The sequence below is a fragment of the Bos mutus genome, chromosome 11 (assembly GCF_027580195.1).
Source record: "Bos mutus isolate GX-2022 chromosome 11, NWIPB_WYAK_1.1, whole genome shotgun sequence".
NCBI classification, from domain to species: domain Eukaryota; kingdom Metazoa; phylum Chordata; class Mammalia; order Artiodactyla; family Bovidae; genus Bos; species Bos mutus.
The window spans coordinates 3,610,919-3,637,681 of NC_091627.1; the positions used below are offsets into that span (position 1 = coordinate 3,610,919).

Consider the following 26,763-nt stretch of genomic DNA (forward strand, 5'->3'; position numbering starts at 1 on the left):
GGGGAGCCTGGTGGGCTGCCATCTATGGGGTCGCACAGAGTCAAACACGACTGAAGCGACTTAGCAGCAGCAGCAACAGCAAGGGAAGATTTCATGCAAAGATGGGCTCAATAAAGGACAGAAATGGTATGGACTTAACAGAAGCAGAAGATATTAAGAAGAGGTGGCAAGAATACACAGAAGAACTGTACAAAAAAGATCTTCATGACCCAGATAATCATGATGGTGTGATCACTCACCTAGAGCCAGATATCAGAATGAGAAGTCAAGTGGGCCTTAGGAACATCACTACAAACAAAGCTAGTGGAGATGATGGAATTCTAGTTGAGCTATTTCAAACCCTGAAAGATGATGCTGTGAAAGTGCTGCACTCAATATGTCAGCAAATTTGCAAAACAGCAGAGGCCACAGGACTGGAAAAGGTCAGTTTTCATTCCAATCGCAAAGAAAGGCAATGCCAAAGGATGTTCAAACTACCGCACAATTGCACTCATCTCACATGCTAGCAAAGTAATGCTCAAAATTCTCCAAGCCAGGCTTCAACAGTACGTGAACCGTGAACTTCCAGATGTTCAAGCTGGATTTAGAAAAGGCAGAAGAACCAGAGATCAAATTGCCAACATCCACTGGATCGTTGAAAAAGCGAGAGAATTCCAGGAAAACATCTACTTCTGCTTTATTGGCTATGCCAAAGCCTTTGACTGTGTGGATCCCAACAAACTCTGGAAAATTCTGAAAGAGATGGGAATACCTGACCAATTGACCTGCCTCTTGAGAAACCTGTATGCAGGTCAGGAAGCAGTAGTTAGAACTGGACATGGAACAACAGTCTGGTTCCATATAGGGAAAGGAGTATGTCAAGGCTATGTATTGTCATCCTGTTTATTTAACTTATATGCAGAGTACATCATGAGAAATGCTGGGCTGGATGAAGCACAAGCTGGAATCAAGATCGCTGGGAGAAACATCAATAACTTCACATATGCAGATGACACCATCCTTACGGCAGAAAGCGAACTGAAAAGTCTATTAATGAAAGTGAAATAGGAAAGCAAAAAAGTTGGCTTAAAACTCAACATTCAGAACACTAAGATCATGGCATCCGGTCCCATCACTTCATGGCAAATAGATGGGGAAACAGTGGAAACAGTGTCAGACTTTAATTTTGGGGGCTCCAAAATCACTGCAGATGGTGACTGAAGCCATGAAATTAAAAGACGCTCGCTCCTTGGAAGAAAAGTTATGATCAACCTAGACAGCATATTAAAAAGCAGAGACATTACTGTGCCAACAAAAGTCCATCTGGTCAAAGCTATGGTTTTTCCAGTAGTCATGTATGGATGTGAGAGTTGAAATATAAAGAAGGCTGAGCACCAGAGAATTGATGCTTTTGAACTGTGGTGTTGGAGAAGACTCTTGAGAGTCCCTTGGACTGCAAGGAGAGCCAACCAGTCCATTCTAAAGGAAATCAGTCCTGAATATTCATTGGAAGGATTGATGGTGAAGCTGAAACTCTAATACTTCGGCCACCTCATTCGAAGAACTGACTGATTAGAAAAGACCCTGATGCTGGGAAAGACTGAAGGCAGGAGGAGAAGGGGACGACAAAGGATGAGGTGGTTGGATGGTATCACTGACTCAATGAACATAAGTTTGAGTAAACTCCGGGAGTTGGCGATGGACAGGGAGGCCTGGCGTGCTGCAGTACAGGAGGGTGTCCTGAAGAGTCAGTCTGAGAGGCTGAACTGAACTGAACTGAACTGAGGAGGAGGGTCTCTGAGGGGGCGCATCTCTGAGGAGGAGGTCTCTGAGGGGGAGGGTCTCTGAGGGGGCGGGCCTCTGAGGGGGTGGGCCTCTGAGGGTGTGGGTCTCTGAGGGTGTGGGTCTCTGAGGGGGTGGGTCTCTGAGGGGGTGTGGGCCTCTGAGGGCGGGGTCTCTGAGGTGTGGGTCTCTGAGGTGGAGGTCTCTGAGGGGGCGGCGGGTCTCTGAGGGGGTGGGTCTCTGAGGGTGTGGGTCTCTGAAAAGGAGGTCTCTGAGGGGGCGGGTCTCTGAGGGGGCGGGCCTCTGAGGAGGAGGGCTTCTAAGGGGGTGGGCCTCTGAGGGGGTGGGTCTCTGAGGGGGTGGGTCTCTGCGGGGGAGGGCTTCTGAGGGGGCGGGTCTCTGAGGGGGTGGGTCTCTGAGGGGGAGGCCTCTGAGGGGGAGGGCTTCTGAGGGGGCGGGTCTCTGAGGGGGTGGGTCTCTGAAAAGGAGGTCTCTGAGGGGGCGGGTCTCTGAGGAGGAGGGGGGAGGGGCAGGGGGAGGGGCCAGCCGGGTAGGCGAACACCAGCGGGGAGCCCGGGAGGGGGCTGGGGGCTCCACCTGGGCTGCCGGCAGGGGAAGGGCTGTGCGCGGCCAGAGATGGACCTGGAGCCCTCAGGGCCTCCTGGAGGCCAGAGCTGCCGAAACGAGGCTGGACAGTGTGTGTGCGACACGGAGAGAAAAGCATGCTCCTGCTCAGTGTGCTGACTCTAAGAAGCAGGTTCCCCAAGTCACTCCTGAGAAGGAGCTTCCCCAAGCCACCGGGACGCCCTCCACTGGGAAGGGGGCAGGGGCCTGGCTGCCATGCTAGTTCCGCCCCAGATTACAGCCGAAGCCAGGGTCGCCGAGCTGTGGGACCTGACTCTCAGGGAGTCCCATGGTGGCAGGTGGCTCCCTCCTTTTTTCTCAATTGGCCCACTTCCTCCTGCACCTGAGCCTGTTGTTGCAAACTTAATACCTATAGGAGTCATGAGCCACCCTTCCATTCATCCACCACCCACCCACCCATCTATCCTATCCATCTGACCCATCCATCCACATCCAGTGTCCTTACATCACCCACCATCCATCCTTCTATCCACTCATCCATCCAGCCTCCATCCATCCACCATCATCAGTCCACCCCCTCCCCACCCATCCGTCCGTCCATCTTCCATCCATCCACCCTCCACCACCCATCCATCCACCGTCATCCATCCACCCCCTCCCCATCCATCCACCGTCATCCATCCACCCTCCACCACCCATCCACTATCATCCATCCACCCCCTCCCCATCCATCCACCATCATCCATCCACCCCCTCCCCATCCATCCACTCTACCCATGCCTCTCCCAGCCCCCATCCATCCATTTGCTCTCCCACCCACCCACCACGTGCCAGGTGCTGTGCAATGAATACAACAGACCTGGTCTCCCTGGGGATGTAAAGCCAGGTGCCTCGATGTCTCTGGAGGTGGGAGAAGGTGAGATGAACACAGAAAAGTGCTCTCAAAGTCAGTTAGAGCCCTTCTCAAACCACCACAGTGCGACCTGCCCTCCCACACTCAGGATGAAGACGAGGTCTGTTCTCAGGAGCAGGTGAAGGAGTCTGGCCTGGCGACCCGCCCCAATGCACGTGGGGGTGGGGAAGATGCAAGCTTGCACAGCGACCTTTCACCCCTGCCTCCTTCCCAACTCAGCCAGCAGGAGCCCAGTGGCCAGGCCCTATCCTCCAGTGAGGAGGGGAAGGATCTGCTCTGAGGAGCTGGGGCGACAAGTGAAGGACACATCCTGACTGCAGGGCCCTTGGCCTCTGGACGCCCACCCTTAGTGTGAGTGGCGGGACATTTGAGGAAGTCCCCTGCCCACAAGCCCAGAGACCGAGCAGAAGAGGAACATATAAGAAAGGAAAGGGTTTTGGACAAACCCCAGAGATGCCGACGGCAGGACACCTGCAGTGGGGCTGACACCTGAAGATGAAGAGTTCTTGGAAATCACAAAATACGGGAGCAGAAGTGAAAACCTCAGCTAGAGGGCTGGAGAGGAAGCTGAGGAAACCCCCAGAAAGAGGAGAAACAGGAGAGAGGACCACTCCAGAACCTTCTGGAACCCCAATCTGGGTATGAAGGAGTCAAGAGAGGCTCCCAGGGCAGATGGGGACCCAGTTGCAGATGAGCCCAGCCCTGCATGCCCCCAGCTCAGTGTCCACCAGGACCAACGTGGTGCTGAGAAGGCATCACGCCAGGCGTCCCTGAGACGTGACAGACATGGGCACAGAGAGCCAGCCCCACCAGCTTCCAGGGCAGAAAACTGCTTCCCATCAGCAGCGCGAGCAGGAGCGCGGGGCCCTCTGGACAACACGAGGCAGGAAGTACCTCGTCCAGCTGTGGGCTCTTGGGCATCCGCTCAGGAGGCGCGGGCACTGTGCCCATGGCCTTTCTGGGAAGCCCCGCAGCAGGTGTTCCATGTAAATAAGGGAGAGGCCCCAGGGCTGGGAGAGGCAGGGGAACCAGGGGATTCCAGAGAAAGGGGCTCACCTCCTCTCCCCACTGAGGCCTGCTACCCCCACCCACCCAGGAGGAGCTGGGGGAGCCAGAGTCCCTCACCGAGACCCCCGGGCGCCACTGGGCAGGCAGGGAGGGGGCATCCCAGACCCTCTGGGAGAGTTCCGTCCGGGTGCAGCTGCAAGTGCAGCCACCGTCCACAGCAAGGACACCCAGTGTCAGTGCCAGCCTGAGGGCTGTGTCCCAGCCACGGCTCTGGTGGAGGGGGTCCCACACACAGACCCCTGTGCAAACCCCATCAGCCTCTGTCACAGCACCAGGAAGGCCCAGCCCCTGGCCCACAGGTCACCCACCATCCGATCCCCAGGGCTGGGTCGTCCAGCAGGACGCGGACAATGTACAGCAGGCAGGTCAGCAGCTTCAGGGAGAAGTTGAACAGCCGGATCCGCAGGCCTGTGGGTGGGGGTGGGTGGGGGAGGCAGTGGTCAGGGCTCCTGGAGCGGCTGGGACCAACACTGACCAGGTGGCTCTGCGTTGGGGGGTCTCTGCCAGGCCGGCCTCCGAGAGGCTCCATGCCCTCCCACCTCATGGACGAGGAGCAGAATGTCCCTGAGCTGCTGGCCCTGGGGGCGGGCCTGGATCTTGGGGGAGGAACCTACAGATCGATGGACCAGAACCCACAAGCACCACCTCTGCACCCCATCCTGCATCCCAGGTGGCCAGGTTCCTGCTGGGAAGGCAGGTGGAGGGAGCCCACAGGGCAAAGGAGAGGGCCACACAGTGGTGCCAGGGAGCGGGGGGCTGAGCTGGTGGCCTTGGTGGCCGTGGCTAGCCCTGCCTCCAGGAGGGGCGCACCCCCCCAGGGTCCCAGCATCTTCCACCCTGGAAGGTGGCAAGGAGCTGAGACAAGGAGCACGCCCATCGCCCCGCCCGCTCCAACAGAGCCTCTCTGCCCTGCCCCTCTACAGACCCCACTCACTGGATCTTTGGTTTTTGATGAAGAACAGCTTAAGCCTCTCCTTGAAGGTGTTCTCGTTGACGTAGAACTCCACCTGGACCCTGGGGGGTAGGAAGGCGTGGGCTTGGGGCTGGGGGCTCCAGCCCAAAGCCCCACATCCCCACGTGCCCCCAGCAGATCTGCTGGCTGGCTGCCTCCCTCCCAGTGCCTGGGGCCCTCCAGGCCCTGCAGATGCGCACACTCATGGCCCCCAGCCTGGGCCATCATGGCAGCTGCCAGGACTACAGGTGGCCTGCGTGGCCAGCCCTTGGCTCAAAACACACCATATGCTTTGCACAGAATGTTCCAGAAGCTGACGGCCAGGTGCTTTTTCTGGGGCCCTGGTGGCTTGTGCCTCAAAGCCTGCTGTAGCCTGTGGGATGGTCAGGGCTGGCAGTGGGGCCCCTCCAGCCGTGGCTGTTGCCCCACACAGTCCTCAGACACCCTGAGCCCCTGGGTGGGTGCCCAGCCTCCGGGGAACAGACCGCACAGACTGGCAGGAGCAGCCTGTTGAATGAGGAGGCAGGTGGGGCTTGGGAGGATGGGCCGCTGCCCACACCTTAGGCGCAGGCCCGCTGTGGCCTGCCAGGGTGTCATGTTCCACCACAGGGAGAACTCCGGTGTTGGCAGCAGGCAGGACAGCCACGGCCCTGCTGCCAGGTTCTTGCGCAGGAAGGGTCTAGCATTGCCTTCCTCCCGGAAGTGGGTCTGGGGCTGGGACTGCCTTGCTCTGGGCTGGCACCTGCTGGCCCCCACACGGCCTCCATTCCAGGCTGCCTCAGCCGCAATGGAGGCTGGTCTCAGGACTCCAGAGTGGCCCGCGGGCATCATCGCCATTCCCCGACCCCTGACCCGACAGAGGCACTGGTAGCCTGGGATTTGGGGTGAGGCTTTGGGCCTGAAAGGCCTGGTCCAAGTTACCCAGGCGAGCTAAGCCACCCCCGGAGATGTTGTGGAGGTGGGACAAGGCCGTTCAGGTGAGGCAGCGGCTCACCCACGGCTCTGTGTGATGGTCATGACACACACAGAGAGAGGAGGCAGGGACATCCAGCACCCTGAAGGCAGAGTTGTGCGGCCCAAGGAGTCCTGGAGGGCTGCATGGAGGAGGTGGCGGTGAGCAGCTGGGAGGCACGACAGTGGTCCAGTCAGAGGTGAGGCGCACGCTGGCCCCAGTCCCTGCTCCCCATCCCCGCCCCCATTCAGAGCGGAGGCTCTGAACATCCTCCCCCTCTGACCAGGCTCCAGCTCTGATCAACGCAGAAATTAATGCCTCTGTCACCTTGAAAGTTTTGTGACACTGCTCTGCCAGGGGCTGGCGACCCCATCATCTTCGAGAAGTGTTTAAAATATTCATCGCTCCCCAAAGCCTGTTCGACCCAAAGCATGTGAAACAGACCTAACGTGCCGGCAGCAGCCGTCTGCACCCGCCCAGGTGATGGACCCGAGGGAGGGGCCGTGGGCAGAACCCCAGCACCTTCCTGATCTTTGCAGAGTGGGGGGCCCCGGCCTGACCACAGCGGCCGCCCCTGGTCACAGGGCTCAGGGCCCAGGGAGAGTGACGGTGGTGTGGGCCCCCCCCACCCTCAGGTCCGGATGCAGTGTGGTCAGCGGGGCAGCAGGACAGGCCTCCCGCAGAGCAGGGTCCAAGCCCAGAGCACCCGCTGCACACTGTGCACCCCGGCACATTTCTGTTAGCCCTCCGTGAGAGGGGATGGGCCCGTACCGCCAGTGCGCCCGATGATACACCCCACCCCGGCACACTCCACTGCACCCCAGCACCCCTCTGTGTACCCCACTGTCCGCCGTACCCAAGCACTCTCACTGTACATCACAGCCCAGAGTACTCCTCATGAATGTGAGTCACTCAGTTGTATCCGACTCTTTCCAACCCCATGGACCATAGCCCACCAGGCTCCTCTGTCCGAGGGATTCTCCAGGCAAGAATACTGGAGTGGGTTGCCACGCCCTCCTCCAGGGGATCGTCCTGACCCAGGGATCAAACCTGGGTCTCCTGCATTGCCGGCAGATTCTTTACCATCTGAGCCACCGGGGAAGCCCGCATGGGTCCTAGTATATCCCTGAGCACACCACTGTACCCTGTGTTCCCCAGTGTAGACTACACCCCAGCACAACCCACTGTACATAGCCCTCTAGTACGCCCAGTGCGCCCCAGCACACTGCACTGCACCTCTGCACGCCTCGCTGTACACTGTACTCCAGTACATCTCTGCACACCCCACTGCACCCCAGTGTACCCCACTAGACCTGAACCCCAGCCCCCTCTGTAGGTGCTGCCTGGGGCCAGGTCAGTGGAGCTCCCGAGGGTCCCTGGGGGGAGCTGGTCAAAAGCCTTCTCTGTGAAGGAGGGGCTCAGACAACCCGAGCTGGGCCGGGGTCAGGTCAGGGGCAGCCACCCCTGAGTGGTGCCCACATGTTCCGAGGGACCACATGCCCCCTCACTCTCCTGCCAGCACAGCGAAGCCTCAAGGAGGGGTCCCCACCCCTCGTGCCCTCCACTTGGGCACCTCTCCCCTGAAAGTCCCTGCCCAGACCCAGGGGTCAGGATGGCTGACCTGGGACCAGTTACTCCTAGTAATTAGTGGCCTAGGAACTGCTCCTAGTAACTGATGTGGACAAGAAACCCACATCACCTGTCAGTCCCCACGCCCAGGCAGCTATGGACACCCAGACAGGTCTGGCCTGGGAAGTTGAGCCTGGGTGCTGGGGAAATCCACAGAGCCGCCTCCACTTTTTTTTTCTTTTTTTGGCTGCACTGTGTGGCATGGGGGATCTTCCCTGAGCAGGGATCAAACCTGTGCCCTCTACACTAGAAGCATGCATCTTAGCCACTGGACTGCCAGGGAAGTATGTTGCCTCCACGAGCTGTGGCTGCCCACTTCTCCCACCACAGAATGCAAGTTGCAAGCTTTCCCTTTAACCTAAAGTTTAAGGCGGTGGGTGTAATTCAGCTGAGGGTGTGCTCTTGGCTCAGCAAGGCTCCTGAAGGAAATGGCCACCAGGGAGGCATGGACCATCTGGTCCGACAGAGCCCTGCTCCTCACCTGCCTGGCCCCACCTGTCTGAGCCTCAGCTGCCTCACCTGGGGAACAGGCAGTGACAGGAACCGCCTGCCCCGGGCATCCTGAGGGTGCCTGGCAGCGCTGCTGCATCTGTGGAGAAATCAAAACAATCTCCTCTGTACCTCGGGTTCTCCCTTGAAGAGTCAGGCTCTGCTGTGCTGTGCTTAGTCACTCAGTCATGTCCCACTCTTTGTGACCCCATGGACTGTAGCCCGCCAGGCTCCTCTGTCCATGGGATTCTCTAGGCAAGAATACTGGAGTGGGTTGCCATGCCCTCCTCCAGGGGATCTTCCCCACCCAAGGACTGAACCTAGGTCTCCTGCATTACAGGCAGATTCTTTACCATCTGAGCCACCAGGGAAGCCCCAAAATCAAGCTAATTGTTGGTTTTCAGAGGAGGATTAAGTGAGAGAGGACACCCACCCTTGGCCCTGCCCTGCCACCCTCTCTCAGTGGTGCCAGCAATCAGGGGTGGTTTTACTGAGTCCGACTCTGGCCGATACCCATCACTTACGTCACCCAGAGAAGATGGCGCTGTGCTGTAAGCCCATGTGTGTGGCCGCAGGTGGCACGTGGTGGATGCCCACCAGCTGTGGCTCGAGGCTTCTTGGTGGCCCCATGGTGGAGCTGGCTGCCAAGCCCGTGGGATGCTGCTCTGAGGAGCAGGGGAGGGCTGGGCGGGGGCCAGGAGCTGGGACACCACCAAGAGCTCACATGGCGACGGCCCTGCTAACAAGCTCAAGAGCCCTGGGCAGGGGCAGACGAGGCGTCCACCCCCTACACGCCTGCTCCTGTTCAGCCACTCAGTCCTTCAGTGGGCGGCCGGCGGGGAGGGCTGGGCACAGCAGAGGGGCCACTGCTGCTTAGCCCAGGGCGGAGGAAGGTGTCAAGCTCTGGGCAGGCCTAGTCATGGGGCCCTGAGGCTTCCGGGACCCTGGCCTCAGAAGGGCCCTGGGGCACCCCCGGGGTTAGGCCACGAGCCCCAGGCCAAACCCACACCCGTCCGGGACAGTCCTCAGCCCTGGTCTGTCTGTCCTGCTCGGAGTGAGCAGCTCTCTGACTGTGAGGACAGGGACTCAGGCTGGGCAGCTCAAGAGCCATGCCCCCAGCCCCTCACCGGGCCTCTCAGGGGGCTCCTGCGAGCCTCGTGCCCATACGCATGGAAACGGAAGCCCACCCAGGCTGGGTGCTGGCTCACGTCACGCAGAGGGTTGAAAGACATGGGCCTCTGGGCTCCCCCTGGAGCCCAGGGCTCTCGAGTTTCGGGTCCAGCAGTCAGCTCTGGCCCATCCCCACGCGGCTTGCATTCGAGTGGCCCAGGCCCAGGCCCACGGCTGGTGTGCAGGGTCTTGTCCACACTGGATGGACTGGAGGGGGCCCCCTTGTGCCAGCAAAGTGGCTCGAACCCCACCCACCCACCCCACCCCACACCCGGACGGGTCCTGCCAGGTGCGGCAGGTGGAGGACACTGCAGCCCCCCCCAGTTGACCGGGGGGCTGACTGGTGGGCTGACTAGCAGGCTGGGGAGCGGCCTTCCAGGGATTCCTGGCAGGCAGTTCCGGCACAGATGGCCTGTGCCGGGAAACTGCAAACGCAGGGCCAGGCGGCCAGCCCTGGTGGGAGGGTGGCCAGACACCAGGCACATGGCCGCGGGCAGGCCCACCCGCCTGGCTGTGACAGCCGCGCACTCACATGGGGCCGAGGTCCGGTGGTCTCCTTCCTAGGAGCCTGCTGCAGGCTGGTGGCTGTCTGCAGGTGCCTGGGAGCTCCAGGCAGGAGGCTGAGGAGCCCGCGGGCAAGACGGAAGAGCAGAGCCCAGGCCCAAGCACCAACTCTGAGGCCAGCTATTCTGAGACTGAGCAGAACCTGTGACCCGCCCAGGGGCCCGGGCGGGACAGACACGTGGCCTGCTCTGCTCCAGGTCCTGGGCTGGATCGGCAAGGAGCTGAGCTAGTCTGGTTTGGGGGCGGGGCCCTTGAGCTGACGGTGGCACTGGGACCGTTCTGCCTCCGCCACACCCAGCCCCGTTGCAGATTCACCCGTGGGGGCGTCGGGGGGGACACGGGCCTCTGCTGTAGCCCCCCCAGCCCTCACTGCACAGGCTGGGGCACAGGCCAGCCTGCGGCCACAGGCCTCCTCTCTGCCAGTTGCCCCTCCTGGGGTCTGGGATGCTAAGGAAAGCAAAGGCTCCAAGCTGCCAGGCAGGGTGGGCAGCAACCTCTCAAAGCAACCGTGTTGTCCTGGGCCTCTCCAGTACTGGTCTGGCATCTTGGCTGGGTCAGGTCCCCGGCAAGCCTCCTTGGGCCTCCGAGGGCCCAGGGACATTTGATCTGCTGGTGACCATGCAGCTCTGGGGCAGAGGACCACAGCCTCAGCCCCTCGGGCGGCTGCAACTGTCCATTCCCCCCTCACCCTGCCAACAGCCTGAGACCCGCCCCCGGGGAGCCAGGAGAGGCACTGTCCCCCTCTCTGGTTACACATTGCACCGCGGCTGGGGGACGGAGGCCCAGGGCTGGCCTGGGTAATGATGCCCGAGCCTCAGGCTGCAGAAGGCACCGTGGAGAAGCCCGGAGTGAGTGCTGGTGGCCACTGCCAACGGTGTTAATTAACGAAAGAATAATCAGGCCCCACGTGGTGGCCAATCTGGACTCCGTGGGCGTGAGCAGGTGAGGGGTTCCTTCCCAGGAATACGCCCGGCGGGGGTGCTGAGGGGCTTGGGTCCCCTGACCTCAAAGTGTCCTCTGCGGCCCTAACTGAAGTCAGGAAAAGCCTGGAGGGGCTCATGGTGGAGCAGCTGGGCCAGGCGCCTGGGGTCCTGGATCTGCACAGGTGGCGCAGTGGGCTGAAGCCTGCGTCCCCAGCGGTCACCTGCTGACCCTACACCAGTACCATAGCGGGGTCCTCATCCCCGCTGTCGTCACCACTGTGGGGCCGTGGGGTATCTGGCTCTGGACACCCCATTTCCCACTCCCAGGCTCCTTCCCAGAGAGCCACACCCCGTTCTGCCCCCAGCCTCAGCCCCACTCAAGGTCCAGCAGCCCCGGCCATGCTCTGCTCTGGCCTGGGTGCAGGACAGATGGTGTTGGGCGCGGCGGACCCTCCCCCTGGGCAGTCACGGCCCAAGCACCTTCCCCCAGGGTCTGCTCGGGGCCAGGAGGACACTGTGAACCAAGCACTTACTGAGACACAGAGGAGTCCAGGCTGAACTCTTCCACATGAAGCCTGAGGGCGGAATGGAGCGGACACATCAACACAGACAGCGGACGGATGGACAGATGGGGGAGCCTGGGCTCCCGGACACAGAGAGAGGACTCGGGCAGGGGCCGAGGGGAGCAGGGCACGCCCATGCGCACACCCCGTGGTGGGGCCTGGCCCGCAGATGCCCCAGAAGCAGCACAGCGCCCACGGCAGTGTGGGTACATGCACCCCGTGCCCACCCCGGTGGGACAGGGTGACGCTTCCAGCAGATGGCATGCAGGACAGGCCCCCGCCTGCAGCCAAGCGAGCGGCTGGACAGCAGGTTCAGGAGCGCCCACGGCTCTGCTCTGCACTGAGACTGCCTCAGGCCTCGTGTGACCCCAGGGTCCAGGAAGGAGCAGGTGAGCCCCCCTCGATACCCAGGAAGCTGATGGCAGCGAGAGGCACCCCACACACAGGGGCCCACCAGCTGGACATGACAGTTGGGCTCCTTGTCGTCAAGCCTGCCCACCTCTCCTTGATGCCCCTGCCCTCTACAGGCCCTGGTGCCACCCCACTGCCCTGCCCCCTCGGCTTCCTGGTGACAAGACAGTTTGATGCTTCTTAGGGACCCCCAGGGGCACCCCCTCTCCTGGGCCAGCAACACACACCTGCTGCCCTTGAGGCTGCCTTGGCCTAGGGTTCTTCCAGACTGGCTGCAGCCAGAGAACACCAAGGTGGGTGTGGCCTGCGCTAACTGGAGACTGGAAGGGAGAAGCTGGTGGGAGCATCAGGGACTGGTGGGGGGCGGGGCACAGAGGGTCTGCTCTTTGCTGGTGTCCCTCCCGTCTGGCCCAGCGTCTCCAGCTTCATGGGGCCTCTCCTTCAATCCTTAAAGCAAACATCTTCTAGAAGAGGAAACCAAGGTTCAGAGAGGACCGCTGCCTTCCCAAGGCCACAGGCAGGGAGGAGGGAGCCAGCCTGCTTTGCCTTGTGTAGGGCCCTCTGGGTGGGGCCCCAGCCTACAGCTCCGGGTGCCCCGTGGGTGGGCCAGGTGCTGGCTGGGCCTGCAGAGAGCAGGGGGCCTGGGCTTCACTGGGTCTGGGGTCTCTGGAAGCTTCTGGCAGGTTCTGCGTGTTTATCCGGCTCAGATCCCCTCTGGCCCAGGCACTGCCTGAGTGCTGAGTTGGGTGACAGCTGCTCCCCCGGGGGCGGGAGCCTGGCAGGGCCACAGCCTGTTCCAGCGTCAGGTCAGGGCGGACCAGGAACTCGCTGGAAGCAGGTTGAGGAGAAGGGACGGGAAAGAGGCTGGATTCCTGGCCAGGGGGTGGGGGGCACATGAAGATGTGGATCTGCAGGGGAGGAGGGGGCCCCCGAGTGAGGACTCCTGGGAAAAATCCGGGGGCAGGGGGCGTTGGGAGACTTGGGCGGGCGAGCAGGAGGCCGGCCACAGGCGAGGGATCCGGGAGGAACAGCAGGAGAGCAGGGTGGCACCAATCTCAGAGCACAAGGGGCAGGCAGGCTCAGCCCCCAGAGCAGAGTGCACTGCCGGTCCTGGGCTGGCCAAGCCGCTGTTTCCTGCAGCCCTCGCTCTCCCTGCCTGCCATGGCCGCCACCGTCCACAGAAGCCCCCAGGGCCCTGCACGCAGAGGTGGGCCCGGAGCCCCCAGGCCTGTCCTTGGTGGGAGCCAGGCTCAGAGGGGCCGTCCTGAGTTCGGCGCGGGCCGGCGGGGGTTGGGGGGGCCCGGGCGTACAGTTGCCCCCAGAGGCCACTCACTGCAGCTGCCACCCGCCCGGGGTCTCCAGCTGATTCTGATCCCGCCCAGGCCCTGCACCACCTGCTCGGGCTCTGCCTGACTCCACCCCACGCGCCAAGACCCCACCCCTCCTCCCTGCCTTTCACGAAGAGCCCCTGGGCTAGAGTTTCGCCTTTGTCTCCAACCCTTCCTTCCGCCCAGCTCTGAGCGAGCGCCTTCCTTGGCTGCCCCTCCTGGTAAGGGTCCTGGGTTGGCGAGCCCTGCCCCTGAAACTACCCTGGGGAAGGCGCAGACAACCCCAAGGTCCCGCTCACAGGCCTCCCCTGCTGGCGGCCCCTCACTCCTTGCCCAGGTCCTCCTGTGCCTCCCCTGCCTTCCCCTCCCTGGACTCTCTTGCCTTCTTTCTGCCCTGGGGCTCCCTTGACCTCTGCGAGCAGCCTCCAGTGGGAGCTCAGAGCTCATCCTGGCCTCCGCTGCCCACTCCTCCCCTTGTCCGTGTTCCCCTCTCCACGGCGTCCAGGAGAAGGACGGCAGGGTGGTAGGGGCAGGCGGTGGGGGACGATCTGGGTAGAGCGTTGGGAGCCAGCCCCTCCCTGTGGCTCAGTCCCCTGGGGGCAGTGGAGACCCCTGCCTCTGCCGTGCTACCTCCCCAGCAGTGGTGAGGCCTCCAGGAGGCTCTGGGTCTCCCTAGGCTGGGCCGAGGCCTGGCTGGCTCCAGACACTGCACGCAGGTTGGGGCAGAAGCTACAGCCACAGGCTCCTCCAGCAGAGGGCACCCACCTGCCTGCTCTGGTCTTTGCAGAACTGAAACCCTGCAAGTCCTCGTCTGCTCCGGAACCTGCCATGGCTCCCCACTGCTCCTGTCTGGAGCAAACTCCACAGCGTGCACCTAATGCTCCCAGAGATGAGCTGCAGGCACCAGCCCCTCGTGCTGCTGGGCTGGCTGTGCAGCTGCTCTGAGGACCCTGCCCCTCAGAGGCAGCTTGGGGACCGAGCCAGGCTGTTCACACGAAGGGTCTGTGCAGGACTGGGGGCGGCAGGGGTGGGAGTGGGGGGAGGGCTTCCTGGAGGAGGTGTCCCTGCCACCGCAGCTCCCGTGCTGCACTGCGGGTTCAGATGCAGCTTGGACAGGACCTGCCATCCCTGTGTCCCTGCAGGAACAGGGACAGCAGGAAGCCAATCATTTGCAGGGGCCAGGCTGCCGGTAACCAAAGCCTCTGGACTCACTGCTCCCTACAGCCTCCAGGAAGGGAATGGAGAAGAGAGGAATCTGGTCTCCAGGGCCTTGGCCAGCACTCGCCTCCCTCCTGCCCAGGGGCTGCCCATTAGCTGTGTGAGTCCACCAGGAGTGCCCGTTAGAGCACTTAGTCTCCTGCCTTAGCAGTCTCCTCCGGCAAATGGGAATGACCGCGGGGCAGCTGCCCCCTAGGGGCGTGTCAGGGAGCAGGAGATGGGGTGCGAGAGTGTGGAGGGTCCAGAGGGCCTGTGGTCAGTGGGGAGGGGCAGGGAGGCTCCCCAGGCACCGTGGTCTGCCATCTGCCTGGCTGAGTCTCTGCCAACGCCTCACCCCAACCCTGACATGGCACCACACCCCAGCCCCCCAGGCTTTGGCCTTGGCTGTCTCCTCTGCCAGGAAGCCCCTGCCCATCTCCCGGTGCTCTGCCTGCAGGGCCAGCGCCCCAGGAAGCCCCCCTTCTCCTTGTCCCAGCCCAGCCCACACAGGTTTTCGTGCCCACGACGTGTGCCCACATTAGGGGGGTCTGATTCATCTCAGTTTCCCCCGCAGCATCTAGAAGGGCTCCCGGCACAGGAAAGATGCTGGCTGAGAGTTAGTGCTGCAGACTGAGCCTCAGTGTCCTCATCAGTGAAATGGGGGTGTCATGCTGTGCCCGAGCTCAAGGAGGGGCCGGAGGGGGTCGGCAGGACCCTGCCGGGCAGGGAGAACCAGCCTCCTGCACCTCTACTGCCATGGGCTCCAGGCACCAGCCCCAGGGAGACTAAGCCCCCAGCCTGCGCCCCAGCTCCCATCTGCTCTGCGGCCGCCCTGGGCCTCACACTGCTTACCTCTGGAGCGGGACACAGACGCTGGCCCTGCCTCACCCCAAGTGGCTGCTGGGGACCGACATGAGTGTAGCCTCCAGCGGGACAGGGCTTGGGCAGGGGTCAGCAGGTCCCCACCTCCTTTCTCTCCTCCGATTTCAGCTGCAGGCCCACTGTGCTCAGCCTCTCAGAGCAGGAGGGAGCAGGGGTCCCACAGGCGGACGGGAGACACAGCGGGCGGGGCGCTTGGGAGGGGGTCCCCAGGGGAGACCCCGGCCGTCCCTCCCCTCCCCAGGGCTGCAGGCAACGCGGCAGGTGCAGCGGAGCGGAGCCCGTGCGGGATGCGAGCGCAGAGAGCAAAGCCCCTCCCGGCGGCGCCCCGCGCCCCCGCCCCTACCTCTGGCCCACGTCGCTGCCCACGGAGCCCCCGCCGCGGGCCGGCAGCAGCGGGCTGAGCCCGTGTGGCTCCTCGGGGGCCGAGGCGCCGGCTGGGGTGCCCCCCGGGCCCGCCTTGCCCTCGGACGGCGAGCGCGGCAGCTTGGCCCGCGCCATCCTGCCGGAGCGCACGGCGGCGGCGGCGGGGAGGCGGGGGCGGAGCGGGCGCTACCATCTCCGCGCGCCGCCCCGCGCTCCCCGCGCCGCCGCCGCAGTGGAACGGCCGAGGGGGGGCTGGGATGCTGGGGGACAGTCGGGCTCCCTCCCGCCGCGACCGGGGGGCGCCCAGGCTCGGCCCCCTGCCCATCCCCGGAGCGCAGAGGGCGCCCCACGTGGGAGCGGGGGTCTCGGCGCCCCGGGCTGCGAGAGGTCTGCCTTCCCATGGAAGGAGTAGTAATAGTCACGCTGGCCCGCACGGCGCGGGGGGAGGGGAAGGGGAGGGCTAGTAGCGCGGTGGCAGCTGGTGGCTCTTGGCCGGTCACCTCCGCAGGCGGGGACCCCAGGCGGCCTGTGGGTCCTGGGGACCCGCCACGCGCACCTCCCAGATCCCACCCCTGCCGCCCAGGTCGGGTGGGCCCAGCCCCACGGTCGAGGTTGGGGGGGACGCCGCTGTCTCCCTTCCCGCAGGCACTCAGGGGCGGTCCTTGCCCCCCACCTCCTCCCCCAAAGTGTCCAGGGAGTCCACGAGGTCCTCCTTTACCTGTACCCGCACTCGAGGCTCCATTCGGGGCGGGACATAGGATCCCGGACGCGGAGGAGGCAGCTAACAGTCCCGGAGCTCAGTCTGCGCCCGACCCCTTCCCTGCCTGGTGAGCTCGGACCATCTCACGGAATAGACAGCTTGAGGAAGTGTGCAGATTTCTGTCCGTTTGCAAAGAAGGGAAACCGAGGCGCTGAGGGAGGAAGTGGCTTCGATGGGAGACCAGACAGGAAGGCAGGGAGAGGCCTCCCAGCTGACAGAGCCTCTTCTCCCTGTTGCCACATTATGTGGCTTTTCTGCCCAATTCCTTCTATTTTTGCAGACCAGGGAGGCCTGGGACTGAGGGGCGGGGGGTAGAGGTGACTTGCCCAGGTGTTGGTGCTGGGAGGACCCAGGCTGTGGGCTGGCTGCCCTGGAGCCCAGCTGGATACAGGGCACTCAGAGGACAGCTGTGCAGGTTGCCCCTGGGGGGCTCCAGGCCCTCCTGTCTGGTCCAAGCCCTGATGCCAGACTGGAGGCTCCAACTTGGCCAGCTGGCCTGCCTCTATTGCTTCACCCGTCTTGTGGCCCAGCAAACCACCATGGCCTTGCGCGGACAGAAGGTCTGTGAGAGGAAGGTGGGCCTCTGTGCACCCAGCTCCTGGCCTGGCCTCCCCCCAGACAGTGCTGAGTCAGGATGAAGCCATTGGGTGGTTTCAGCAACACTTATATTTGCGCTTCCCCGACCACCTTCCACATCCTGTCCGGTCTCCTGTCCCGAACCTTCCCCGCCAACACAGGAGGTGGCAGGGGGATAAACTGGTGTCAGCCACTCTTTGCCCCTCCTGTGGAGGGGGTGACATGGGAGTGGCTGCAAAGAGGGAGGGCTTGAAGCACCTCCGGCCTGCTGGTGAGCGAGACACCGCAGCGCCTGTAAAACAGGGCCAGTAGGGTCGAGGGCACGGGCAGCACCCTCTCTGGGGCCCCGCTGAGCCTCTCTGCCTGTGTGTCCATGTGAGCCGGGCTGGGACCTGGGGCCCTTTGCTGCAGTGCTTTCTCCTGGACACACCTCTCCTTCAGCAACAAAATACAAAGAGACTAAATGAGACTAAAAACAACCGCATGCATGCTCAGGTGGGGCAAATTATGGACAAAAGATAAAGACCAAAAACCCAACGGCCACATCTGAAGAGCCGGGAGCAAAAACAGGGTGTCAGGAGCAATGCCTCTGTACTCAACACCACCAAAAAGGGGTGGGGCCGTCTAAACCATCACCTCCGGCACATCCTGGACACACGCCTGCCCTCAGCCCATATCACGATTCCTGAGGTGCACTAAGTCGTTTCGGTCGTGTCCGACTCTTTGCAACCCATGGACTGCAGGCTGCTAGGGTCCTCTGTCCGTGGGATCCTCCAGGCAAGAATACTGGAGTGGGTTGCCATTTCCTTCTCCAGGGGATCTTCCCGACCCAGGGATCTAACCCGTCTCTTAACGTCTCCTGCATTGGCAGGCGGGTTCTTTACCACTAGCGCCACCTGGTGAACCCAAATCAGAAGGGAAATGACTGATCATGGAATAACTGAGAGAGGGATGGCCCTGCTGGCACAGAGGTAGACGCGGAGCAGAATGTCCAGGAGCTGCAAACACCCGAAGAACTGCTCATGCCCCGGTAGGGGCCCCAGCCCGTTTGAAGCATTTAAAACAAATTTAGGAAATAGAAACAGAATGGTGAAAGGACTCCTCACGGAGTTCCAGGACAGTAAGATGCGCCGCACCCAGCATCAATCCCACCAATCTACTGGGCTTAGAGGATGAAGACAGAATTCTTCAGGCAATAAGAGAGACAAAGCAAATCAGGGGAAGGGAAGAGCACGCTGGCTTCAGGGGCTGGGGGAGGGGTGGGGAGTGAGTTTGATGGGGATGCGTTTCAGACGGGGAAGATGAAAGTGGTGGATGGTGGTGTCAGCTGCCCATTAAGAATACGCTTAGTTTGCATTCCCACCAACAGTTTAAGAGGGTTCCCTTTTCTCCACACCCTCTCCAGCATTTATTGCTTGTAGACTTTTGGATCGCAGCCATTCTGATCATATATGAAACGAGTCGCCAGTCCAGGTTTGATGCAGGATACTGGATGCTTGGGGCTGGTGCACTGGGACGACCCAGAGGGATGGTATGGGGAGGGAGGAGGGAGGAGGGTTCAGGATGGGAAACACATGTATACCTGTGGCGGATTCATTTTGATATATGGCAAAACCAATAAATATTGTAAAGTTAAAAAATAAAATTAAATTAAAAAAAAAAGAATATGCTTAGTGTATTTAAAAACAAAGACTGGAATGAGAGGCAAAGAAGGGATACTGCACAATGATCCAGGGATCCCTGCAAGAAGACTGTGTAACAATTGTAAATGTATGTGCACCCAATGTCTGTGCGGGATCAGTCGTGTCCATGACCGCATGGACTGTAGCCCGCCAGGCTTCTCTGTCCATGGGATTCTCCAGGCAAGAATACTGGAGTGGGTTGCCATGCCCTCCTCTAGGGGGATCTTCCCCACCCAGGGATCGAACCCACATCTTCTCTGTTGGCAGGTAGATTCTTTACCACTGAGCCACCAGGGAATCCCTAAATCAACTATACTTTGATTCAAAAAATCTAGAAAGACTATTCTATCACAGACTGTACACTCAAAAATGATTAAGGTGGTGAATTTTACATCATGTGTGTTTTTTATTTATTTACTTTTGGCTTGCTGGGTCTGTCGATGTGCACAGGCTTTCTCTGCACTCTCTAGTTGAAATGCACAGGCTTCTCATTGCGATGGCTTCTCTTGTGAAGCATATGTGTTTTACACAATTTTTAAAAAATTGTGAAAAAAAGAAGTACAAAATCCAGTTGGATGGGCTCCCACTAGCCCAAGAAGGGACAACTGAATATTAGATGGGACGAAGATGGGACTCCCCTGGCAGTCCAGTGGTGAAGACTTTGCTTTCCAGTGCCGAGGGTGTGGGCTCGATCCCTGGTTGAGGAGCTAGGGTCCCACACGCCTCACAGCCAGAAACCCAAAACCAAACCAAAACAGAAGGAAGATGAGCACACGGTGTGTGGGTCTCCTCTTGCTTCTGTAACAAGTACTACAAATACAGTGGTTTGAAACTTGTCGTCTTCAACAGTTCTGGAATTCTGGGTCCTAAAGTTTACACGCGGGCAGGGGCTGGTTCCCTTTGGAGACTTTGGGGAGATGCTTCTGTGTCTTTTCCAGCTTCCAGAGGCCCCGGCGTCCCCTCTCTGGGGCCCCGTCCTCACGTGGCTCTGGCCCCTGCCTCATCCTTCCGTCTCCCTCTCTGACTCTGGCCTTCCTCCTCCCTCTTCTGAAAAGCCCTGTGACCCCACAGCGTTCCCCAGGTGACCCAGGATTACCGCCTCATCTCAAGATTCTTTTTTTTTTTTTCAAGATTCTTAACTTTGGACTTCCATGGGTTCAGAGTCCACGGGTTGGGACTCCAACTGCCAATGCAGAGGACACGGGTTCAATCCCTGGTCCAGGGAGATTCCACACGCCGTGGAGCAACCAAGCCTGTGCACCGCAATTACTGAGCCTGTGCTCTGCAGCAAGAAAGGCCACCGCGGTGAAGAGTAGCCCCCGCCGCTGCAATTCGAGAAAGCCCATGTGCAGCAACCAAGACCCAATACAGCCAAAAGTAAATAAAACAAATAAGTAATAACTTTAAAATGTTAATCTCTTTCTTCTAAGGTAAGTACTTTTTAAGATCCTTGCTGCTGCTGCTGCTGCATCGCTTCAGTCGTGTCCAACTCTGTGTGACCCCATAGATGGCAGCCCACCAGGCTCCACCATCCCTGGGATTCTCCAGGCAAGAACACTGGAGTGGGTTGCCATTGCCTTCTCCAGTGCATGAAAGTGAAAAGTGAAAGTGAAGTCACTCAGTCGTGTCCGACTCTTAGCAACCCCATGGACTGCAGCCTACCAGGTTCCTCCGTCCATGGGATTTTCCAGGCAAGAGTACTGGAGTGGGGTGCCATTGCCTTTCAGCATATTTTCAAAGCCCCTCTTGTCACTTAAGAAACTCAAAGGTCACACCCAGAAGGAAGAATCCAGAAAAAACACCCTCAGCTGTCATCCTGTGAAGCTACTATAATACACTTTGAAAACTAGTAATTAAAGGGAAAGGATTGAGCATGTTTTCCTGCTTTTTTCAGCAGGAATTATGTTTCAGGGCTTACAACCGGCTCCCATTGATGCAGGAAATGCTATGCTAAGTCACTTCAGTCGTGTCCGATCCTGTGCGATCCCATAGACGGCAGCCCACCAGGCTCCCCCATCCCTGGGATTCTCCAGGCAAGAACACTGGAGTGGGCTGCCATTTCCTTCTCCAATGCATGAAAGTGAAAAGTGAAAGTGAAACCACCAGTTAAAGAAGCATGTGGCTTATACTCAAGGAGGGTGGAGCAGAACAGGAAAGGAGCTTGGCCAAGCCTCCATGGAATGTGGGGCTCAGGGAGGCTGTCCCGGGGGGTTGCCCTCCTCAGCTGCAAGGTAGAGGGGGAGTGCCTGGTCACATGTTGACGGATCACTGTGCCTAACTACTCAGTGCAAGGGCTGGGCTGTCATCACTAGCCAGTGTCCATCTGGCCATCTCTAACGGAGGGACAACCAGGACATGGCAACGTGGGGACCACAGTGGCACTTAAACCTTTTGCCTGAAACATCCGAGTTCCATCCACCAGGCCTTCAGAACCAACATCCAGTTTATGAGAAATACTAGGAGAGGCAGCCAGACACATAGACAGCAGAACCTTCTGCAGGGCGGGAGGCCTGGCGCATCAGCCACTTGTGCTGTGCGACAAATCACCACCAACTTCGCAGCTTAAAGCAACACATCTGTTATCTTTCGCCATCCATTAGAAGGCTGGGCATGGCTTAGCTTGGTGTCCTGCTTAGGGTTCCATGTGCCTGAAACCAGCATCAGCAAGGCTGGCCTTCCACCTTGAGCCCTGGGGGAAGTCCACCTTCAGGCTCATCCAGTTGGTGGGATTGATTTCCTGGTGGTTGTAGGACTGAGTTTCCGTTTTCCTGTTGTCTGTTGGTGGCTCAGCTCCTAAAGTCTTCCTGCATCCCTTGGCCTCTCCATCTTTAAAGCTGGCAATTGTGGCTCAGATACTCCTAGGCCTCAAATCTTTTTTCCACTTCTGGCCAGAGAAAACACCCTACTCTCAAAGGCCCACTGTGCTTAGAAAGGGCCCACCCTCCTGTTCATTACCTCAGCCGACTGATCAGTAACCTTACTTATAATGCAAAATTGCCATGGGTATGAGCTTCCAGGAGAAATATCAACAACCTCAGATACGCAGATGATACCACTCTAATGGCAGAAGGTGAAGAGGAACTAAAGAGCCTCTTAATGAGGGTGAAAAAGGAGAGTGAAAGGCTGGCTTAAAACTCAGCATTCAGAAAACTAAGGTCATGGCATCCAGTCCCATCACTTCATGGCAAACAGATGCGGAAAAAGTAAAAGCAGTGACAGATTTTATTTTTTTTGGGGGGGGGCTCCCAAATCACTATGGACGGTGGCTGCAGCCATGAAATTAAAAGACGCTTGCTCGTTGGAAGGAAAGCTATGACAAACCTAGACAGCATGTTAAAAAGCAGAGACATCACTTTCCTGACAAAGGCCTGTATAGTGAAAGCTATGGTTTTTCCAGAAGTCATGTATGGATGTGTGAGTTGGACCATACAGAAGGCTGAGGGCCAAAGAATTGATGCTTTCCAATTGTGGTGCTGGAGAAGACTCTTGAGAGTCCCTTGGACAGCAAGGAGATCAAACCAGTCAATCCTCAAGGAAATCAACCCTGAATATTCATTGGAAGGACTGATGGTGAAGCTCCAATACTCTGGCTACCTGATGCGAAGAGCTGACTCATTGGAAAAGATCCTGATGCTGGGAAAGACTGAAGGAAAAGGAGAGAAGGGGGTGGCAGAGGATGAGAAGGTTGGATGGCATCACCAACTCAATGGACATGAATTTGAGCAAACTCTGGGAGATAGTGAAGGACAGGGAGGCCTGGTGTGCTGCAGTCCATGGTGTCACAAAGAGTCAGTGAGCGACTGGACTACAGCATGAGCTTCCTAGGGCTGTGTGGCCCAGTCTGGATGGTGTGAACAGCAGAAATTCATTCTCTCCCAGTTCTGGAGGCTGAGATCAAGGTGTTAAGCAGGGCCTGCTTCTGAGGCCATGAGGCAGGATCTTTCCACGTCTGTCTCCAAATTTCCCTTTTTAAAAAGGACATCAGTTGGACCTTCTCTGGTGGTCCAGTGGCTAAGACGCTGAACTCCCAATGCAGGGGCCCTGGGTTCAATCCCTGGTCGGGGAACTAGGCCTTACGTGCTGCAACTAAATACCCCACATGCTACCAGAAGACAGAAGATCCTGTGTGCCACAACCCAGACCCAGCGCAGCCAAATAAACAAAAGTAAACACTAAAATAGACACTGATCAGGTTGGATTAGGGCCCACCCTAATGACCTGCTCATCAATTATCTGTAAAGATCCTACTTCCAAATAAGGAGACATCTCACCATCCTCATGGGCTTGGGGATTAGGGTGGGGGACCTAGGCGGGCATACCTGTTAGGAGCCATCCTGGATTAAAAGGAGTTAGCGAACCCTAATAACCAGATGCAACACAATATTCCTGGATGGAGCAAACCAGCTGTGAAGGTCAGGTTGGGGCCACCAGGGCAGTGTCCTCCCCAAGCCAGGTATGTGCTGCCCTTCCCTGGACTCTGCCATGGCTGCAGACCCAGAGCTGGGAGACTTCTCCCCTGTTCACAAGCCCGCTGATCACCTCACAGGCACCACTTGGAGGTCCCTGGCTTCTCAGGGAAGATGCTTCCTCTCCTGCTGCCCTCTCCAGCCCAAACATGAGTCTCAGAAGTTAAAGTGAAGTGTTCGTCATTCAGTCCTATCTGACTCTTTGTGACCTCATGGACTGTAGCCTACTAGGTCCTCTATCCATGGGACTCTCCAGGCAAGAATACTGGAGTGGGTGGCCATTCCCTTCTCCAGAGGATCTTCCCAACCCAGGGATCGAACCTGCATCTCCTGCATTGCAGGCAGATTCTTTACTGTCTGAGCCACCAGAGAAGCCCTGGTCTCGGGAGATGCCCCATAAATGCCACATGAGATCTGTGCTTCCCAAGGGAGTCTCCCTTCCTAACAGTGGCCTGGGGACTGGCCTGGCCACTGGGCTGGGGTAGGGGGTGGGAGAGGCTTCCCCAGACTGCTCAGCAGGTGGTACTTTTCTGTCCTAGAGAAAAACGAGGTGACTTCTCCTCGACATTCACAGTCCCCCAAATGCCTGAGATTTCCTGGTGTGTGTATCTTGGGGCAGCTGGAACAAGGGACCACGATTGAGGGACTTAACACAGAAATTTGTTCTCAGTCCTGGAGCCCAGAGGTCCAAAGTCAGCATCACTGGGCTGAAATCAGTGTCACAGGGCCATGCTCCCTCCAGAGGCTCCATGGGAGGGCGCTTCCTGCCTCCTCTAACTCCTGGAGGCCCCTGGAGGTCTGGCTTGTGGCCGTCACCTGTCTCTGCTCTGTTCTCACATAGCTTCTCCTGTGTGTGTGTGTGTGTGTGTGTGTGTCTCTTCTTAAAAGGACACCAGTCAGTGGATGTAGGGCCCACCCTAAATCTGAAATCATCCCATCTCAAGATCTTTACCTTAATTACAGCCGCAAAGATGCTATTTCCAAATAGGGTCACATTCCCAGGTGCCAGTGGACAGGAACTTGGGGGACACCATTCAAAGCACTGCAGGCCCCCTCCTGAGATTCTGCCTCTCAGCTGGAGACCTTGAGCTGGGCTTCTTCCTGCAGGATCTTCCTCCACTCACCAGGGGCCTGCACCTCGTGGGTGTCGGGGAGGCGAGAGAGGCAGGCTTTCCCTCCAGGGATCCTGGGATGCCCCAGGGCTTAAGGAATTTGAGATCGAGGCACACCTTAACCCCTGGAGAGGGTACCGGCCATCTATTTCATAGTGTCCACTTTGTTCCCCAAGCCTGTTGTGGATGGAATGTGTATGTGTCCCCCCCACAAACTCACACTGAAGCCCCAACCCCCAAAGAGATGGCATTCAGAGGTGATGAGAGTTATTAATAGATGAGGTCCTGAAGGTGGGGCCCGAGATGGGGTTAGTGCCCTCATGAGAGAACTTGTTCACTGTCTCTCATGAGGACAGGCAGGACGGTATCTGCACAACAGGAAGAGGCCCCATCAGGAACGCCCTCCCCACCTCCCCAGGTTGGCATCTGATCTCAGACTTCCAGCTGCAGAACTGTGAGCAGTAACTGTCCGCTGGTGAGGTGCCCGGGTAGGGGTGTCTGTCACTCAGCTGGAGCTGCCTGAGCCGCAGCCTGGGCACTCCCACCTCCCTTTGTTACTCGGAGTGCACGGCAGTGGCACGTGGTGGGCAGCATATCAGGAGTCTGATAAACTGCAGTTTGAGACCGAAACCGATCATGGTTTCCGAGACCCTGGGGATGCTGGCTGTCCTCTCACTGGGCATCTGTGTCCTGCTTTGCACTAATTGGCAGGAATTTAGTTTTGAGCCGTGCACACACGTGCCCAGGATGCAGGCTTAGAGGCAAAGAGATGCTCTGGGATGTGCATGGCCAGAGGGTGGGATGTGGACAAGGCTCCTGGGGACACCTGATTTGCCATCTCAAGATTCTCCCCCAGGATCCCTGGGGCGTGGGCAAGGGGAGGCTGGGCCCCACCTCATCACAGAACTGTTGACACCTTCACTGATGTTCTCTTAATCCCTGATCACCAAGAGCGGGACTGTCTTAAAAGTGGAGACCCAGGTCCAGGAGCCCTGCTGAACGCCCTCAGTGCCCACGGCTGGGTGAGATGACCACACTGCTGCTCACATGTGTGTGCATTCCCCGTCACCCTCCCTTGTTCCTTTCTCCTCCATCTCATCCTACCTATCCTGCCCACTCCTGGCCTCCCAAGTCTGGGGGTGACCCAAGCTCCCCACCCCCACCTACAGGGAGGGAGTTAGGGTAGCAGGGGAGTGTGACCTGTCCTGGGAGCCCCGGCTGCCCCCTGTCCACCTCCCAGGACCCTGCTCCCTGGCACAGACCCCAGGTGGCAATGGGGCACAGAGTCAGACCTGGCCCTAGTTCCCCGGTGGAGTCGGGGGGATACAAGCAAACAAGCCCCAGACCTGGAAAATGCCAGAAAAATCAGGATACTGCCTTGGGACACAGCACACAGACTCAGTCAGGACCCGGCACCACCCGGGCCTGTCCTGGATCTAATCACAGAGGAAACGTGAGTCCCAGAGAGACAGGGACATCGGGGAGCAGCCTGGTGGTGTCCAGGGTCAGCTCCTAGCTCCATGCGCCCAGCACCCTGGCCACTGTTTGTTCATGGTTGAAGGACCCTTGGCCTCGGGTGGGAAAGGCCTGAGTGGGCACAGGCATTTCAGGCCTGGGCGTGGGGGGAAGTTGGGAGTGTTGGGGGCCCGCTGGAGAGGCTGCTGTGAGGGTGGCAGCTGTCCAGGGAGCTGGAGTGGCGCCCCAGGGGTGACCGACTTACGCAGGGAGCAGGTCAGGCCTTGGGCCTGAACACCCAGGGCTGCTCTAGCCTGGGGAGGGGCTGTGGTGGGGAGGTGGGGGTTTTGGCTTTAGATCTACACTCTGGGGTGCTGGACATGTCTCCGCTAGCACCGCCAGTCCTGTTCCGCATGGAGCTGAAGGTGGCAGGGGACCCCCAACCTGCCTGGCCCTACCAGCCTGGGTCACAGCCATTTCCCAGGCCAGCCGTGTCCTCCGAGGCCTTCGGGTCTGCGATGGATACAGGGCCGTGGCCAGGGCAGGGCAAGGCCAGGGCGGGCCAGGATCCCACCTTACTCCGTCCTGATCACACCTGAGTGCAAGGAAGGCTCAGGGAGTTTAACCCCAGGAGCCTGAGCTCAGCCCCGAGCAGGGAGAACCCTGGGCCCCTGGGTGGCTGGGTCTGCTCCAGTGCCAGCCTGCTTCAGCCTGGCCAGCATGGGGGTGGTCACCCTGCATGGTGACAGCACCCTCCTGGTGCAAGGCTCAGGCCCAGAGGGACTGTGGGCCCCAGGCCCTGGTCCTCACCTCGGGTCAGGCCCAGCAGTGACTCCCTCCTCCCCTTCCTCTCTGTGACCCCTCCAGTCGTCCACCCCAGGGGCCAGAGGCTGCACAGGCAGGTCACGGGATGCTCAGAGGTCAACATCGTCCCTCATGGCCCCCACCTCCTCCCTGAACAG

General features: G+C 59.5%; 1 protein-coding gene across 1 annotated transcript in view; it reads right to left on the reverse strand.

Moving 5' to 3' along the window:
• The window catches only part of KCNT1 (potassium sodium-activated channel subfamily T member 1), a 50,809-nt gene extending 34,176 nt beyond the window's left edge, over window positions 1–16,633 (reverse strand). The window contains 3 exon segments of the mRNA XM_070378758.1: window positions 4,636–4,735; window positions 5,262–5,341; window positions 16,469–16,633. Coding sequence (XP_070234859.1) covers window positions 4,636–4,735; window positions 5,262–5,341; window positions 16,469–16,506 — 218 coding nt within the window. The 5' untranslated portion in view covers window positions 16,507–16,633.
• Between the last annotated feature and the right edge of the window lie 10,130 nt (window positions 16,634–26,763).